Consider the following 20081-nt stretch of genomic DNA (forward strand, 5'->3'; position numbering starts at 1 on the left):
TGAAACCTGGTATAAACATCAGAAATAAATGCAATAAATCTCATATTGTCTGAACAAAAGGGTTTAACACATGTTTATTGTAATGGGAGGTCACACTAAATGCATCCACTTTGGATTATAGAAGCTGTTTTTTTCCGTGAAACTCTTATTTTTCCTGCTGCATGTACTTCTTTTATATCCAGACTGAGAAATATATACTTTACTAAATCAAACCAACAAACCTAATGTTGGCCTACGACTTTTGCACTGTACTGTACATTTGAGACCTACATTCACAATATAATTTGATCAATAAAATATTAATTTGCTCCGAGTTCAGACCATAGAACCAGCAGAGATAGAAACACTTACTGTAAATAAATAGTGGATGAAGCATCATTTACATTGCCCACAATGCACTGCTGTTTGTAAACCTTAAGACTGACTTTTGCTTTCCCCATTTCATATTTTTGGAAGATGTAAGTGCTCATATTTGGCTAATGGAGTGGAGCTGGGGAGGATCATATTTGAAATACTGACTACACAGATATTCCGTGAGAAAATGACATCAAGTAATTTCACCTAGCTGATAAATGTATGTGCTTTTGTATATAAAAACATGTGCAGTTGTATTTTATAGCATTACATTGAACTTTGTGCAGTGTATAAAGGGTGGGTAGGCTGGGTATTGTAAATGAGCACCAGTAAACATCCTTGGCTAAATGCTCTAATGGTCTTGTTAGCGTAGCTTTTCAGCAGACCTGCCTGTTAAGGAAAAAATAATATTTTATTGAATATTTGAGAGCTCCTAATGGAGAAGCTGGGCTGGCTGTCAATCAAAGTCCACACAGCAGCCACAGGTGGCACTCACCTGTCACTCACAGCAGCCACACCCTTAATTATACATAACTGTAAGCCCCTGTACAGTCACAAACTGGGAAATTAGTTATAGAGACCAAAACACTTTTTGGATCAGGCTATAAACTTTTTTCTGCTGTACATTGGGCATTTTAACATGGGGCTCTTGGGGTTGGTTTCAAGGATCCATTTGAGGAACTCCAAGTGCAAGGAAATTAGGGCCAGGACCATTTAACAGAAACATGACAAATACAGGTGCTTTTCTTCAGTTTAGGAAAACCTCACTTTCCTTCCGTGAAACAAAAAAAGTTTGTCCTTTTTGCATCCTCCAGAACTAGTCTAGAAATGTGCCCTTACATCTTTTAGGAAATCTGATATAGATTAAATATTTAGTTATATCATCATAAAATCACAAGTTCTCTAAGTTCTCAAATTGAAAAATTGTCAACTTATTATTTTCACCTCTGTTCAGGTGTACTAATGATAAGTAATGAACCTCCAAACTTAAAGTGCACAACTCTAATTGTTTCCCCTGGACTGCAGTGTCTGGGCTTTTGAAAGAAATTCCTAAGTGCAGCATGGCCTTGAGACCTCCAGACAAAGCCATGAGTCAGTTGATGTCTTTTTTTATTGCTGTGCTGTCAGTCTGATGTAATAAGTAACTTTGATGGATTTTGGCTGTGAGTTTGGTCTTCAACATTTCTTAATCCACATCTGACATCTGTCCTCTTGTGTACTTGGTGTCTGAGAAGTGAAAAAAATATGACAGTTCTCTAAACCTTGAAGATATTTGTTGTCAGACCTACAGGTTCCAAACATAAACGTTTCAGCATTTACACATTTTGGAAGCTTATGGACCTCCAGGGCCTAGTCACAGTTGGAAACAAAGGATCGGATAGTAGAGAGGGACTCAGCAGAGGCTCAGTTTCTTTTAAGATATATATGTTTGGGCATTTTTACCTTTATTAGGGATGCACTGTGGACAGACAAAGGATGGGAAGAAGTTCAAGAGACGTTTAGCAAACATTTAGCAAAGGATGTGGGCTGTGAATCAAACCCAGATGACTGCAGTCTGGCCTTAGACCACGTGGGGTGGACTCCACCAGGTGAACCATGACAGCACCCCAGTCATTTAGATTTTCATGTAAGGTTCGCCTCTCAGATGATTGCATTCGAGTGAGGCTTTAATTATTTGCTACATGTAGAAACGTTCATACATTCAGTTTTCCCCCTTTTCGAGCTTTAAAAAGATTATACATTCCATTCAGTTTTGTCATACTTGAACTTTTTTTGTGCAGTCCAGACCAGTAGATCATCGCCATTCATAAAAGGAAAGCTGCAGAAAAATAATCAGTAAAACACACTCTAACAACACTATTAATATTGTATATTAATCTAGATTTGGTTCAATGAGACTTAGTTTGCTGACATTTTTTGTGAGTATACAGTACTGTAAAAAGTACTGCAAAATGTATGTGTACATCTAGTCTATATTCAGTGGAACCAGTCTTTTAGTACAAGTCAGTATTAGTTAAACCCATTAAAGACATTAATGGACATAGCCCCATTTCCTCTAAGCCAAACCAATACGCATGTTGTTCACAGCTACTGAGTTGAGCCATCATCATCCATCATCATTCTACAAGCCCTGGCACTGCTCTCTTTCTATCTCACATACTCTTATCCCAGACATTGGCAGTCTGCAGCAGCATTCCTCCAACCCTGTGCATCCACCTGGCATATCGCTCAAGAGACTGGCATGCTACTGCATCAAAATCAGCCAAAAAGCTGTTATTATGCCAGCGTGAGATGGTCAGTGGGACACACAAAGATCAGTGTCATTTGCTATATATTTCTGGGAACAGAGTTTAAGCAAATAATTTGCAGAGAAGCTTTTAAAGAGGCTTGTCTTTGACCTAAGTTCCTGTAATTAAGACCACAATGATGCATTTCAGGGAAGCAAAGAGTGTTTAAAGATTCAAGTTAACACTAAATACTATATTGATCCACACTGTAAGAATGCCTTGTCTTATGTAAGGCCAAGAAATTTTGGCTGCTGTGCACTGTGAGTAAATTTTACTCGATAAAATGTTATTATAGCACATACAATCTTGAAATAAGATCAGAAGGAACCATATTGAGCAATCTAATGTCTAATAAAACCTACTTAGTACACAAAATGCCTATTATCAGTCAAAACTACGTTTTTTCTTAGCATCAGATAAATTATTTTAAGTGACCTGGACCTCCGTGGTCTCTGACTAGAATGCAACCACAGATGTACTGATAAAACTAAGGTGTGATTTGAAGTAGGGGTGTAAAAACTTGTGGTTTTTACACCCCTACTTCTGCTGAATGAATTTCATCCTCGGAGGAGACAACCCCGTCAATGATTAAAAACCAATAGAGATAACAGGCAGGGTGTTAATGAGTTTACACCTATAGCCTACATTGCTGGCACTAACTTTCACCTGAACCGAACTGTCGGCAGTCTCGGAATTCACGAATGTCCCCATGCATATAAATACACTGTAAGGCTGCGTGATTAATCGATTTGAAATCAAAATCTGATTTTTTAATTAGGACGATTTTTAAAAAAGGGAAATCATCAAATTGATTTCATCTCTCTTGTGTGTCTGGCCCACTCGCCTCCGGGCTGCTGTAGGCTCCTCCTCCTCACTGTGAGAGCGGTTTTTTCCCAGGCCAGCCCAAAGATATAGCCCCTCCAGCATGTCCTGGGCCAGTCTCCTCCACGCATGGATCCTCCAATTTAAATGTAGCCTCATGGGGATCACTCATTACGTGGTCCATGCACGCACACATGACTGATGCCTGTCACTGACACATTGGTGTCATTTCTGTGGACCCATCACGTGATACCATCACAGATTTGAGGTAGGGAGAAGTGCCTTGCATTGCAGGCTGCTCACGAGAACAGCATGCTGACTTCTGTTGTCTTTTGAAGTTTTACCCAAAAATTGAAATTGAAAATTGAGTTTTTAGAGGGAAAAATCGAGCTGCATATATACCTTATACTTTGTATACCTTATTGTACCTTACCTTACTTACTTTCTTTGTTCATGAATCACATCCTCACTGATGAGCGCAACAGAATGAACGTGTCTACACTGAACAGACCTCTCTTCATCTCTGTTAATGGGCCAGACATGCCTTCATTAACTGCAGTTTGCAGAGATGTGGATAAAAGAAGGGCGAAACACTGGAGATGATGCACCAACAGGAAAGCCAAAAAGGCCACATGAAGTCCGACATCAGAGCCAACTGTTTACTTAGTCTGATTAGCTGAATTATTTTGACATGATGTGAAATCGTAATCGATTAGGTTTTATGTTACCTTTTACAGTCTGATTGTGTTGCCCATGTTGGCCATTATTGTGGGAGGCAGAAGTTCACGCAGCCCCCTGCCAGCGGCAGTGCAACCATATGATGTTATATGGATGAAATAAACACAACACGGAAACGGCTGAAATGCAGAAATGGTGGGAGGGAAGTGGAGCAAGTGGAGTTCCGTCTGGCAGCAGCAGCTGCAACAAATATGATGCGGAAATGGCTGGAACTCCGCTTTCCACAATGTACATCGCAACAAAATTCCGAAGATGCCTGAGTTACCTCCCGGCTCTGTTTGTAAACAAATGGTTTGTTTATGGTGGATGGCACTTCGAAATTGTTCACAGTGAGGGAAGAGATTTAGGTGAGTAATCACAGAAAGACTTACAGATTTGTGATACTATGGATATGACTGGGGTTTTACAGATTTGATGAAAAATTGGTGACGAAAGTCTCCTGCATCTTTAAGGGCTATAAAGTGCTTGCAGTTATAACTCTGTGAAGTTATTTATTTATTTATTTATTTATTTTTAATATTAACTCTGCCAGGTTAGATGGCAAGCCAAAGCTACTTACAGAGAGGTGATACATTTTGAAAAGTAAAACTGTATTGTCAAAAAAGAAAATTAGCGGGTGTTCTCAAGTCGACTCCAGGTGAATTTTTATCTTAATCTTTGGCTCTCGTTGGCTTCCCTTTTTTTGGATGAAACTTTGTGTTTTCCTTTAATTTCTAAACTTTTTGCTATTATGAAACATACTTGGAGATATTTATGGCATAATACAATGTACATCATTGTTGTAAAATCTGAAAAAAATAATTATGAATCATGTATTTTACCCCAGTAATAAGGAGCTGAGCTGGAAAATTTTAAAAATGACCCTTAAAAGTGCTTTGACCCTGAAAAATGTGTATGAACCCTGGATAACTATGTTAATAATAATATATATATTAAGGTGAATTACTACACTGAGTGACCACATGATACAATACGGTGGAAGTAGCTATGTTCTACTAACAGGCTGAGTGAGTTCATGGAGTTCAGGAGGTAGAGCAGGTCGTCCAATAACCGAAGGGTTGGCGGTTCGAACCCCACTCTGTCCTAGTCATGTGCTGTTGTGTCCCTGGGCAAGACACTTCACCCACCTTGCCTCCAGTGCTGTTACTCACACTGGTGTATGAATTTCGTATGAATGCTCGGTGGTGGGGAGGGGCTGTAGGCGCAAATTGGCAGCCATGCTTCTGTCAGCCTGCCCCAAGGCAGATGTGGATACATATGTAGAGAGTGAGAATGTGTCAGTGAATGAATAATGGATCCACTGTATACACTTTTGAGTATGCATTAATAGAAAAGCACTATATAAATCTAATCCATTATTATTATTGTTATTTTTATGACACATTTGTACAATACAATCCTTTACTTGCCTGCCCATACATTTGGAAAAAAATACTTTATTCACTTAACAGAAGCTTCACATGTCTGATTTGGCAGGTGAATGAGCCATCAATCACACCTGTCAATCATATCCAACCCAGCAGACATCACAACCTTCTATTAGCTTTAAAATTATACTAATGGGTGAATGATTTCCATACAAACCATCAGAATATTTATTAGAGGGTTGAAATAAAGCAGGCAGAACTAGAATGACTCCTGGGAAAAATATTATTGACTTATTAATTCTCAAGATTGAAGTCTGTCATTATGACTAGGAACCAGCTGTTGTATTTTCATCCAGCCGTCATCGTCCTCAGCTCACTTATGTGTACCACTTGTCTCCTTTCCCGCTTCCTTATGGGAATTGGTGGCAACAAGCTAAGGTGAAAGTGCAGCGCTTAAAGGCATTAAGTGTTTGATATCAGTGCTTCATTAGAGTTGAATAAAGATGGACAGACAAGGGGGCTGTCTTTGATGGCTATATGAGTGGCACCTGGGTTCCCCGTCACAGGCAGGTGGGCAGGCAGGCACAGAGGGTCCTCAGAGGTTCTGTGATTAAAGGGACGTGCAGTCTAATGGGGAGCTCATTTGGACCAATCTGCTGTGATAAGGGAGATGGAGGGTGCCGTGATGCTCCAGAGGTGATGGCTTAATGTCTGCACTTCCACTCTGATTCTCATTCACATATTCACTTGAGGCCAAATGGCCAAGACTGAGATGAGACGCTTTACTAGCCAGCCATACTGAACAGTTTTTGATTGCTAATGCAAACAAAAGAGCACACATAGAGCGGATGGCATTATGTTGTATGCTGGGGTTCTAAAATTGGTCAAAAGGTTCATGGTTTATGGTTCGTTTTGGAAAACAAACTAGGCCAGACATTACTTTTCAGCTTGTATTTTTTCCATTCTAACTAAGAAGTGCAGTCACATTAACCCATAAAGACCCAAACATCCATCACCGACCTAAATCATCTACTGATCTAAACTGTTTAATACCTGTCGATCCACTAATCCTATCAATACATGTAAGTAATCAATGTAAAATGCAGTTTCTCAGCTATAAATCATAATCAGATATGACCCATTTGGACGTTCAGAGGCTTCGTAGTGAACGTATAAACACTGTCATCTTCTACAACATTGATTCACCAGTAAAACCCATGGAGTTGGATCAGTGACAGTGGACACTCAGTTTATGTTCAGTTAATGATATATTTTACTGGAAAAGTCACTTTTCCTGCATTTTTTTTCTGTTTTTGATATAATATCTCAACTTTAATCTGAGTTTTTATAAACATCTATATTATCAGTAAATTAAGTACAGGAAAATACCTGATTTATACTGATAAAATACAGAGGATTCTATTATATACAAGCGGTGCCAGGCACAACAAACCCCACCCCTCACATGTATTGTAGCTTATTTGGCATTGATCCAGATGATACTGTTATGTCTATGCGTGTGTTGATGTTAACATAAACAAATTTCAGCCATTATAAGTAAATGGGGAAAAAAAAGATTTTAAAAGTTCATAAAAAATTTGAACTTTGACCTACTTTAACCAAAATGTAATCACATCTATTCTGAGTCACTGGCAATCTATAAACCCAATTTAGTATGAATTCAGCTAGTAGTTTGCTGTTAAAGTGTTAACAAAGAAACAAACAAATAAACAAACCGAAAGAAAACAATACCCCCTGCCTCCCCTCCGGGGGGGGGGGGGTAATGAATGGTGATAAATTACTTAAGAAAGGTTAAATAAAAAAATTTATAAATAATATAATAATATTATTATTAATAATATATAATAATATTATAATATTAATATAATAATATTATAATAATTAATATAATAATATTATAATAAATAATAAAGGAAAATTTCATTTGGGAACTGACATATAAGTAACACTGGGTTTTTATGGGTTGAACCAGTGGACACCAACTTCAATATTAGTAGGTTAGTCTTGCCTGAAAAAGAAGTCAGCATCTGCTCATCTTGGCAAAAGAATAAATCAAAGTGATTGCAAGTAAATATAAAACACAGAGCATAAAAAATGAATTTAAATTGATTTTTGATTGCACACTGAATGTTAGATTGGAAGGGAGGTTGTTCCATTTAAAGTGTAAACAGGGCTGGGTGTTGACCATCAGTACTTTCTGATAATACCATTGTTGATTAAAGCTGCAGGAGCTGAAATTTGGGGGGAAAACAGAAACTGAAAATACACATCTTCCTTCTACAGCTCTCTCCTCTCAGTCCGTATGCAGTTTTAATGCCCCTGTGGGAAAGAGAAGCCACTGTTTCCACCTCTAAGTCACATCCAAGGAAATCTTAACAGCAGCCTGTATTCCAGTTCTCAGTCACCTGTTTAACCCCCTCAGATCTGAAAACACATTATTACCCAAACTGCCACTGCCCTGAATCTAAGGAAATGGACAGAATGCTCAAATCCTGTCAGACCATCTGAGTTTTAGCCCAGTGAAACAAAAATGGAAAAACCTACTGTCACTTTTTTTTAATCTTCTTTCCTCACCTCCTCTGTCCTTAAAATGATAAAACTATTAATCTTTGATTGGACTTTTGGGTTCTTTATTTAAACACCACACTTTTTCATCACAACTTTCATGAAAATGTCTCAGATGTGACTCAGAAGTTAAGTTTAGAAATTAGGCAGTGTATTACTTTGGTAAATGTCTGGGATATGATACCATTAAACAACCCACTGAGAAAAACTCAATGTAATCGAAGTAAAACCAGTCAACAGAGTACACATAGGCCTGCCTGTTTTTCAATATTGTAATGTGGAAGTATTAGGTTTTATAGAGGAGCAGCTACTTCTACATTATACGTTAGACTCATAGCAAAATGTCATCCACTATAGGGACAAAAGTATTGGGACACATTGAATTCAGGTGTTTCTTTTCTTACAGGGGTCTGGGATACAAAACAATAATGACAAATGTCATAATATAGTTTTATATTGTGATAGATATAATTTCATTGGCTAGTTTGGTTTAAATTCTTATCTTTGCTTCCAAAATGCCTCAGAGATGTTGTTTTACTGTTTCTCTCAACATTGATTTTTTTTTGTTTGTTTGGTTTTTATATCTATGGCTATGATTTTAAATGTTCTACCTCTAAATTTCTAAAATATTTTTCATGCTCTGCCTGTAAATAATAATGTTCTACCACAACTAACCATCTACTTTCTTCACATCTCACTGAGGAAGAAAAATCTCCCAATAAACTTAAAAAGGAAATATTGATGTTTATAAACTATATGGACAAAAATATTGGAACACATCATGTCTACAGCTATAAGATGTCCTGTTCATGATGATTTGAAATGTAAATATCAATAATCAATTTGATATTTATCATAGTATAAAACTATATTATGACATTTGTCATTACTGTTTTGTATCCCAGACCCCTGTTAGAAAAGAAACACCTGAATTCAACGTGTCCCAATACTTTTGTCTATATAGTGTATGACTTAGGCCAGGGGTGTCAAACTCAGATCCTCAAGGGCCGGTATCCTGCATGTTTTAGATGTTTCCCTCTTCCAACACACCTGATTCAAATGATAAGCCTGTCATCCAACTCTGCAGAAGCCTGATAACGACCGTCAGGTGTGCTGGAAGAGGGAAACATCTAAAACATGCAGGATACCGGCCCTCGAGGACCGGAGTTTGACACCTGTGACTTAAGCAGTTATGCTATGAGGCTAATGGTATGTGAAATGTGTGTGTTTTATGTGTTATAGAGGATAGAGCTGTAGAGTGGAAAAGCTAAATATGTTTGTATTTCTTATGTTGAAAGCTATTGAAAAATTGGACTCCTTCTGAAATGGTAGTATCATATTAATACTTCCCTCCATCAGCACAAAGTAGGGCATTAACAGAAAAGCCGGTTTGTCGATGCGTCAACGTCTGTGTCACAAGTCGACGTTACTTTGGAAGAGTCGACTAGTCGTGTGTTACTCTCTCTCTCCCTTCCATCACCCAACAGCATGCCAGCCTTCATTCAGCGCATGTCGATACTCTCATCTTTCTACATGAAAGCATGGAGGGCAAGGTAGTGATAAACGGATCAGTGGACCCAGGTCGGGTTGGTGCGGGTCCAAAAAATGTCACTTTGGAAGGGCAGGTCAAATAATTCCACAAAAGCAAAAAAAAAAAAAAAAACACCTACGCATCACTAGCGCAAGGCCAAGACTGAAGGAAGAAGATGACCCAGGTAGGATTACTAAACTGATTGTGATCTAGAAAAACTATGGTCTTAAGTAATGTTCTGTGAACCATGTAAGCACGACCAATACTGAACAATAATGTGGTAGGGATGCACCGATACCAATACGAGTATCGGCATCGGCTCCGATACTCAGTGTGTGTACTCGTAAAAGTAATCTGATAAGAATGCTCCGATACCACTTACGGCCGTTTGACATTCACAGTTAAGTGCAGCAGGTACGAGGAGGAGGAATAATGTGTGGGGAGTGTGAAGAGTGTGGAGATTTTTCAAAATAAATGATGGTGATAAAAATAACGCTGACTGCAAGTAACGTTAAAGACAGACAGATACGGACGCAGCTTTCTGTCCGTCCTCTGCATACATTCCATCCGTTTACCAGGTGCTCGCGGATGCGTAAACAGAATGAGAATACCAGCAGGAGTACGGAGCGGTGCGGACCGCCGCCAACATAAGTGAAAACAAAACTTATCACTCATTTCTCTTTTCTCTACCTGCTGAAGCTAAGCTTTTAAACCTTTGTAGCGAAAACGCTGCAATATTGGTATCATATTAGTGTTGCATCTGTTGTCTCCATGTCTGTTATTGCTGACTTTCTTCTTCTTCTTCTCAAAAAACTTTACTCTTCTTCGTGGTGTTTGTCCAGTATGGTTAATTCAGAGAGGCGCCTCCTGGTGGATTAATTGAGAAACGCTCATTCCAACACACTAAATGTCAGTAGCAGCACTTTTTTCCAGTCAGACTAATGACAACGACAATAAAGCACATTTACAAAAGGAACTAACAACTGGAATGGGATTATTAAGCACTCGTATCGGTACTCGGTATCAGCAAGTACTCAATACTCAAATGTAAGTACTCGTACTTGGTCTGGAAAAAAGTGGTATCGGTGCATCCCTATAATGTGAACAGCCAGTGTGTTTGAATTATTCTGTTAATTTATTTCATGAAGATAATGCACTCTGAACCTTTTCCTACTTTATGTTCACTTAAATTTAAAAGTAAATTCAAGGTGTAAGCCTATGTTTTGTTTGGTTAAAATGTCTGAGAAGGACTGTTAATGCTTCTGTCTTGACAGTTTTTTATTCTGTTCTTTACTGTACATTGTTAATGTTCCAGTGAACTTTAGCACAAGTTGCTCATTGATGAGCGGCTGTGTGTCTGTGTTGTTCCTCTGCTGTCAGTGTGATGATGTCATCATAGGACTAGTCAATTTATTGACAAATAAGTTGATCTGAAAAAATCTGAAGTCACTAATGCCCTAGTGCAAAGCTCCATCATGCAATCGTGCAGACTGAAGAGAAACAAAGCAAAGAGTCCAAAGTTCCAACCTAAAAAATGCAAGTAATCATCTACCACCACAGGCCAGAAAGACGTAGGAGGACTTAGAGGGATATGACACATTGTTCTCGGTGCAAACTGGCCATTTTCCATCCACACACCTACTTTGGTTTTGTTTCAAATAAATTGTCGCCTTAAGGGGTGGTACTCTAAATGAAATGTTGTTTCAGGATGAAAGTTTTTCATAAATCTCAGTGCAGCTGAGGACAAATGGAATAGTAGAAAGCTGAAGAAGGTCGCATAAATCACTGCTGTTCCAGAAACTTTCAGTACGCCACTTTTTCAGTTGCTCAGATGGGACATGATCTCCCATTACATCAGTGTCCTTAATTAAAATGCAGCTTATTGATTGGCCCACTGTTTCTTTTGTCTTTCCGCAGCCATCCTCTACACTTCCTGTATCCTGGTGGGCATTTTCATCAACAGCAGTGTGCCCATATTCTTCGAGCTCTTCATAGAGACGGTGTACCCAGTCCCTGAAGGCATTACCTGTGGAGTTGTCACATTCCTGGGCAACCTGGTCACTGGCCTGCTGCTCTTCTTCCTCACCTTCTACTGCACAGGTAAGACTGAGATATATGGGTTCATTAACAGGAGATGGACAACCTCTAGTCATGAGGTTGAGGTTAAGACCCATCATACAGATATGAGTTATTCCAGTATTCAGTGTGGTAATCAGTCCAATGTTGACTAATAACACAAGAGTTGTGGATGGATAGCTCAGTAAGTAATGCAGAGTATACACATAAGGATTTTCTAAATCTGAAGAGATTTTTTATCTGTTACAGACCTCACACATGAAGATAAAAAATCTGGCATTGAACAGTTTTGATCGTACTGTGTAGGGTTCGTAGGGATGGTACTGGAAGCTGGAATTCAAAACAGGTAAACCAGTGGTTCCCAAAGTTTTTTGGCTCATGATCCCATTTTAACAAAACAAATTTCTGGTGACCCCAGACGTTCAAAACGGAGACATTTTCTTTTGCTGAAATTATTTTGTTTTTGATCATGTAATAGTTTGCTATACTATGTTACAAATAAATGTTAATTTTAGATGACATTTATGCTATATATGTATATTATTATGAACGGAGGCAGAAAAGTCAGGTTGAGATTACTGCACAAAGTGAGAATTTTATTTTCCTTGGTCAGGATATATACAGTCAGTCCAGCTTGTATTTACAAGGCTGACAATTAATACTGAACAAACAATAACTGAAACTATGAATTATGAAAGAGCTGCAGCATCTTAAACCGGCCACAACAAACATTTGAAAGATAAACAGTACCACAGTGCTTCAGTTTCAGCTTCAGGGTTTGTCATGTGTTTTAAGTATTGTGATTGTCTCTCAACTCACCATATATTTTTTATTAGTATTTTTTTTTTTTTCTAATCAATTACTAGAAATTTCAGGTGACCCCATTTGAATTCCAGGCGACCCCACATGGGGTCCTGACCCCACGGTTGAAACACACTGAGGTAAACCCTAAATATGTCTACCTACCTACGGTTAAAATTTGACTCAGTTTTCAGTTTTAAACACTTTGATTTTCTTCTGTACAATATTTTTATTGTTTGTGCAGCAGGCTTTTATAGTTCCCATGAGATCAAATTCAGTGTTCAGAGTTCTTGTATGACATATTGCCTGTACACCAGCAGACTGTAGAACTGGGCTCCACATCATAAAGGTGCACCTGTTCTTCTGAACTGAAAGATGTTCATTGGCATAAAGCCAAAAATGTTTCTAGGTTCTGTGTTATTTCTGTGGTATTCATCCTATTGAGCAAGGCAGACTAGTGTTTCATCTGCTGCCCTCGCCTGGGCCAAAGCTTGCTTGGACTATAAATGTCACAGACTGTAGATTCTCCTATTTGGCCATATATTTTATGTAAGCCATAAGTGTATTAAAACCAATAATAAGTTGAGTAATTTCAGACCTTTTTTGCGGTTGGAAGTGTTGTGTCCAAGTAGGGATGGGAATCAATAAGAATTTAACGATTCCGATTCCATTTTATTTTTTGCTTATCGATCCGATTCCTTATCGATTCTAATTGGGTGAGGGAATAAAAGAGTACAAATAGGTGTGTTTACATTAACTGTCTTTTACATTTCCATCTCTGCACAGTAAATATACCATATACAGTATGTACAAATAATAATAACAGATGACGGCAGGCCCGGGAGGGCACAGTGAAAGTGAAACTTAAGACGCTTGACTAATTCCTCTGTTGCCGCATGTCCACTACGTGGAGCCAGTTTGACTCGGCTCGGCTCGTCTCCCATTGTTGTGCACCTCATTTCCTTTCCCCTACTTTCGGAAACTTTTATTTGAGGGGGTACGATGTTTGTCGCTCGCACCAGAACCGCAACTGGGCCTGGTGTTCACTCCGTCGCTACATTCACAAGCGTTGCTAAGTAGCGTATCAAATACACTTATCAAATTCCTGTAAATGAATCACATGCTGTGCGGACAAATGTTTGAACATATTGGAGGGATTCCACCCTTTTGAAGACATGGAAGCTTTGCAAGTGTTCCAAGTGGACCTGGTGTCGTCTTTTTAGACTGTTTCTGCCGCAACTCCATGTTGGCCACATTCTGACCAAAACAATGCAGCGTACACATGACATCATCATCCATGCGCAACGAAGGCGGAATCGATAAGCAGAATCATTAAGCAGGCAGGCAGGCAAACGATTCCAAGGAATCGAGCTACTGGGATCCGGTTCTCAAAAAGAACTGGTTCTCGATTCCCATTCTCATATTTTGCTAAACCCACTTTTATTAGTGTTTGGTACATTTATTTATGTATTTAGACCCTAATAGTTCATAAAATTTGAATTTGAACCCTCCAGGTGCTGCAAAGCTATCTTTATATTCATTTTGGCAAAAATTGAGTGGATTTCTACAACCTGTTTTAATTCCGTCTTAATTTGTTATGTCTATATCTAGATATGCGCCGACATTTGCACATATAAGGTCAAAACTTCCAACGAACATTATTCTGAGTACGCCATAATTGTTTATCAGCAGCAGCGGTTGTAGTCCATACTGAAAATATGTCCAAACTTCCCGTTGGTTGAATGGGACAGAGCAGCACAGCCAACAACCTGGAGGGGGTGGGGCGTGAAGTGGTTTATTTGCATTTAAAGGGCCAGCACTCAAAACCCCCTTTCTGATGTCATTACTCAGAAATAGGGTTGAAGATGGACCTGTGGAGTTGAATTAATGAAAATTTCAGACCCAAGGATAGCATTTACAGTTTATGTAGACCACAGGGAAATGTTTTAAAATACATAATTCCATTTCAAAAAGCAAAATATCACTCATTTAAGGCAAATTTTTAAGTGGACTGGTAAATATCAGGATTGACCCATATTTAAGTTTGTGGTTTTGGAATTGATATTGGTATTGGACATCCATTTGCAGTTGAAACCACTCTGTGATATCTCATAAAATTGCGAATGAATGTGCTTGTATCTCTAGAGTGATTTGGCCTCCTGCAGGTTCCTACCACCTCCTCAAAGCCTCGAGCTCTGTTGTTTTTCGAAAATCTATTCCCAGTCCTGGAGACAGGGTCGATAAAAGGCGGATGGTGGTAAAAATTTAAAGAAACTGACTCATTGAGAACAAAAAAAAAAGTCCCATTGTAATTTAACCACTGATTTCTCTTTGATTTGGCTGCTTGACACTTTGATACAATAATGTAAACCCACAGCAGAGAGGACAGCATGTCATCTGCTTGTCTCCTGCCTGTGGCGCTTTCACAAACGAAGGCAAAATCATAAGTAAACCAGGCTCATCCCTCCGTGTACGTGTGCATCTGTATCTGTGTATTTTTATGTCTTTGGGTGTGTGTTTGCATGTACTTGGGACTGTGTTTTGTCTCAGCTTCCTTGTGATCCCTGCCAAGCTGCCTGTAGTTTCATTAACCTTTTCTGTTCGTTAGCTACATCACAACACCAGTCAGACGGAATGACAGATTTGCGATGTGACACATCGTCCTTCTGCCCTGTTTGTCTGAGTAAATAAAGTTATATTTTCAAATCCCCATAAATATTCACAGTCCTCAGCCTCCTCCAATTCTGCCAAGACTTTCTCAATTGCAACGAGACGCCTGACAGCTGCTGCCTTACACCTGTATCTTGATCCTGCCTTCTGGGAAGTCTTGCCCGTACTGGTGGATGTTTTTTCTTGTTTGACGTGAGCAGCCGTTGGGATCAGAGACCCTCAAAGACTGCTAAGCCAATTTAAAAAGTCCCAAGTATGGCAACCAGGCATGAAATGGAGAAGAGATGCAACATATCACCGTTATTGCCTCCACTAAGGGGGTTATGTTTTTGTTACTGAATTTTCACAACTACATCTGCTACAGCATCACTTTCCATGAACCTTGGTTGATGGGTACAACATCGGCCAAAGATTAACCACATGGGGAAATATGTTATCATAATAACAATCTTGATGAACGTCTAGGTGTTTTTTCCTCTAAATTTAACCCTTTATAGTCCACTCATAGAAATACTCTGAGGGCGTTTTCACACTGCATACTCGAGTCTGTATCCAAGTACGTTTGACCCCAAAGTACACTTTATTTTATCAATGTGAATGCAAATGTTTCGTGCACGAGTACTGTACCCGAGTCCAGCTGAGAAAGTAGTCCTGGGTACAGGCTGTGTGGACTCCAGTACGGAACGTTGCAGTGTGAAAGCGATCCATGCCCAAGACCAAACGTGACTTTATCACCACGAGACCATAGTGGGTGCTCCTGTTGTCTAATAAAAAGCGTCGGATCCGCACGGCACGGGCTCACCTTATCGACCAAACCACTTGGTGATATATCAGGGACAACAAAGGTTGCTCTTCTTCACTTTGCCTCAAACAGGCTAACAGATAGACGAGTATTGCCACCATTGTAGACAAATGAACAGAACAATCGCTCAGTTGATGACATAAGGGTTTGTCTTCTTCTGACTTCCGCATTTGTTGGACAGCGATTGTTGAATTCCTTCCACACTGCCACTTACTGTTTTGGCCCTGTAACACCCACACGTACTCGGGCACGGGCCATGGTATGTGCATGTGAACACAGCATCTGCGGGAAAGGTGTGAACGTATCCAGGTACAGCACGGATCCAGATACCCATTGTGAAAACACCCTGAAATTCTAAATTTCAATCATAGTGTGTTATTAGAGGACATAACAAAACTTTATTACTTTTCTGAAATTTAAGGGAAAAAAAGTTACTATGTAGAAAGTCAGAGAAGTTACCATATTTGGTTCCTTACCCGTAAGTGGCAAAAAATAATAGTCATACCAGAACTAATATAAAAAAAAATACAAGAAGAACACATGTAAGGTGAAAGGAACATATTTATATTATAAAGGAACATATTTTAGAACATTAGAGCATGACTTTTGGAATATTAGACCAACATAAGTGCTGATCCAGACACCTGTCCACATCCACATTATCCCTTTGAACATCATTCCTTACATTAGTACCATTACTTCATGGTACCTAACAAAGCAGGCACTCACTGTTCATGCAGGGGTGGACCTTACAGACCCTGTAGACCACATTGGACCTGAGATTGTTGACTCACTGTTCTCACTCTAGCTGTTGCTGTCACTGTCTTTCAATGTATGCGGAAATTACCAAAAATAGTCACTTGCCTGATAAAGAGTTAAAGAGGTTCGGAGTGTTCTTGCCGAAAGATCGTTTGAAATATTACCATCTGAGATCTGTAATCCACAATTTGAGTCACAATTTTCTTACCTCTTATTAAATCTAAGTGTAATCAGTTTTCCTCTAGTTCTCTCAGATTTCAGGTCTAGTTTGTGTGTGGCTTTTTTGTTATCTGACTAGAAACTCTGCATTTTTGCAAACTAATGTTATTCATCTTGTAGAGGAGCAATAAAAGTTTCAGGTAAACAAATGTTCTTATCATCTACTAATCATTTACACTGCCTTTCCAAACATCAGGTCTGGAGCCAAAATTGGTTGCAGAACTGTTTTTACAGGGTCGTCAATCAGCGCAGTAAAATATTAAACAATCAGATGATTTATAATGGTGAACTTGGGCCATTTTAGGTAAACCAAAACAAAATTAGGAGCGGGAGGAGGAAGGTAGTACTTAAAGGAAAAAGCTCTGCATTTGAATTTCCTTGATTATACTTGCCAATTTTCAAAAAAAGAAAATAAAAAGATATGAAAAGAATACATTTACAAGAAAATTTTGAGAAAATCCTCAGAGATTGACTTCATAAACATACTAGAGTAAAACTTGGATGTTGTATGAGACTAAAGGAAAAGCTCAGAAATTTACATGAAAAAAAAGCTTTTTTTCTCAAGTGTCTTTTCCCATGGTTCCCTAAAAATACAGTTTTATATCCTTGATACATCACTGTTATGATATTTTTGACTTTTTTTCTCTAAGAGACAGTATTTTTACAGAGAAAGATTAAGATAGTCAAATGTTTGTGTACAGTTTGTTTCAGCTGACTTCTGATAGCTTGCGTTACCATAAAAACCGACATTTTCATCCCTTTAGGAAAAGACTGTAGAATCCATACAAATGTAGTAGATGAAATCCACATGACATTTTCATAAGCTTAGGTCACAGGGAAACACCACATTTTCCTTTTGGGTTTCAATGTGAAAAATTTTGGGAGCCACTGACCTAACATGATTCAAGTCTGCAACAATAATGCTGTTATGCTTTTACTCATTTTGAGAATCTGACAAATAATCACATTATTCTAATTATGTGAAAGTGATAACAGCACAGTAAAAGGGCTGAATTGGAATGAGGTGCCATTGTACGGTTTGGCTCCTGTAAATCATAGCCTTTTAATTCCCCCAGAATATGAGTTTGTGTAATGGTTAAATTAGTTGTTGTGACTGTCCAGGGAAATGAGTCCCGGTTTAATAGATGCTTTGGTTTTACAGTCGAACCATGAACACTGTGAGTTGAAAAGTGTGTGAAGTCACTTTTCAGGTAGATTTATTGTTTTATATCTAGGGAATAGTCCTGAATCTCAAACATAGCTGTATGTTTGCATGAACAGAAAAGAGACAAAGACTGGAGTTATTTGGTCTAAACATGCAAGCTAGTGTAGTCCTTAAAAGTCCTCCGGCACTCACAAATACCCTTTAACATTACTGATTCACTGTAATGTTTGAGCTCATTGTATTGACTGTAAGTGCTGTTAGATAATGGAGCCCTTTTGTATATTTACCTGCAGAAGGAGAAGTGTCCGTGTTCACTTTAAAGCAGTACATTTGGATTGGATCATTACTTTATGGAGGAAAAGAGGAAGCTGCAGTTTATAGCATGGTTATTTTCTGTCCCTGTGTGTAGAAAATAACAGAATTTTAATGTGTCCTGAGTCCTTAGAGTTGGCTTTGAGGCAGTTGATAATTGTTATTTGTGCCTGTAGTGCAGAGCACAGCATTTGGTTCCTTTTCTAGACCCAGCTGCATACTTATTATTTCATTAAACTGAAAAACATTTTGGATTCAGTATGTTGGAAAAAACATTTCTGGACGTTAACTGTAATAGTTTAGCATTTAGGTGCGTCTGTGCATCTCAATTGAACAGTTTGTCCTACTGTCCCCATTACATTTAGAAATGCATTATCTTGGGAACAGACTGACAGAATGTCTTAACATTTGCAAATGTTGACTTCAACTTTCGGATGAACAGAGAAGAATTTGGTTTCCAAACATCAAAGGTAAAGGTTGCTGTGACACTGCAAAACACACTTTTGACCATAAGTAAGAATTTATATTGTTATTACCACAACAGTTTTACACTAGAAATGGACTGATAATGGATTTTTAACCTTCTGAGACCCAGCTCTAGGTTTTCTGTCCACGTTTGTAGACAAGAGTTTAACAGCTTTATACATAAAAACTATGAGGGGCCGTATTGGACATTATTCAGAATTACCATTCACACACGCATATGAAATGCATTCACAAACACATGTGAAAACACACATACAATCATATGAAATGCACTCACATACGTGAAAATGCAAATGCACACACATGCATATGAGATGCGTTTACACATGTGAAAATGCACACACACATATGAAATGCATTCACACATACATGGGAAAACGCACACACACATGAAATGCATTCACACACACATGTGAAAACGCACACATACACATTTGATATGCATTCACACACAGATACATGAAAACACACATACACATATGAAATGTATTCACACATATATGTGAAAACGCACACACATACACACATATGAAACGCATTGACACACACATATGAAAAGGCACACATACACATATGAAATGCATTCACACATACATGTGAAAACGCACACACACACACACACACACGAAATGCATTCACACATACATGTGAAAATGCACACACACACATATGAAATGCATTTACACATAAATGTGAAAATGCACACACATATGAAATGCATTCACACACACATGAAAACGCACACATACGCATATGAAATGCATTCTCACACACGTGCGAAATACTTTCTCAACATGTATTTTTCACTTGAATAGGAAGTCATCTCAGTTGAACAGGAAGGCATTTCACTTGAACAGGAAGGCATCTCAGTTGAACAGGAAGGCATTTCACTTGAACAGGAAGGCATCTCAGTTGAGCAGGAAGGCATTTCACTTGAACAGGGAGGCAGAGAAGAGGAAACCAGATACCCCCTCCCCCATTTTATATTGTTTACTGGTGTATTTCCTGTTTTATTTGGCTATCAGAAGATTAAACAGTTGCAGGCCCAGCTTGTATTGATGTCAGCAAATGATTTATCTGATGCAGCAACATTGCTTCAACAGTT

The 20081-nt window shown here is 38.6% G+C and overlaps 1 protein-coding gene across 2 annotated transcripts in view; it reads left to right on the plus strand.

The window, feature by feature from the left end:
• The window catches only part of slc49a4 (solute carrier family 49 member 4), a 135931-nt gene that overhangs the window by 92963 nt on the left and 22887 nt on the right, over positions 1-20081 (plus strand). For both annotated transcript variants that reach the window (XM_030125717.1, XM_030125718.1), the window contains one exon: positions 11604-11786. In XM_030125717.1, coding sequence (XP_029981577.1) covers positions 11604-11786 — 183 coding nt within the window. The remainder of the gene's footprint in view (positions 1-11603; positions 11787-20081) is intronic.

Source organism: Sphaeramia orbicularis, chromosome 21, assembly GCF_902148855.1.
Source record: "Sphaeramia orbicularis chromosome 21, fSphaOr1.1, whole genome shotgun sequence".
Classification (NCBI taxonomy): Eukaryota; Metazoa; Chordata; class Actinopteri; order Kurtiformes; family Apogonidae; genus Sphaeramia; species Sphaeramia orbicularis.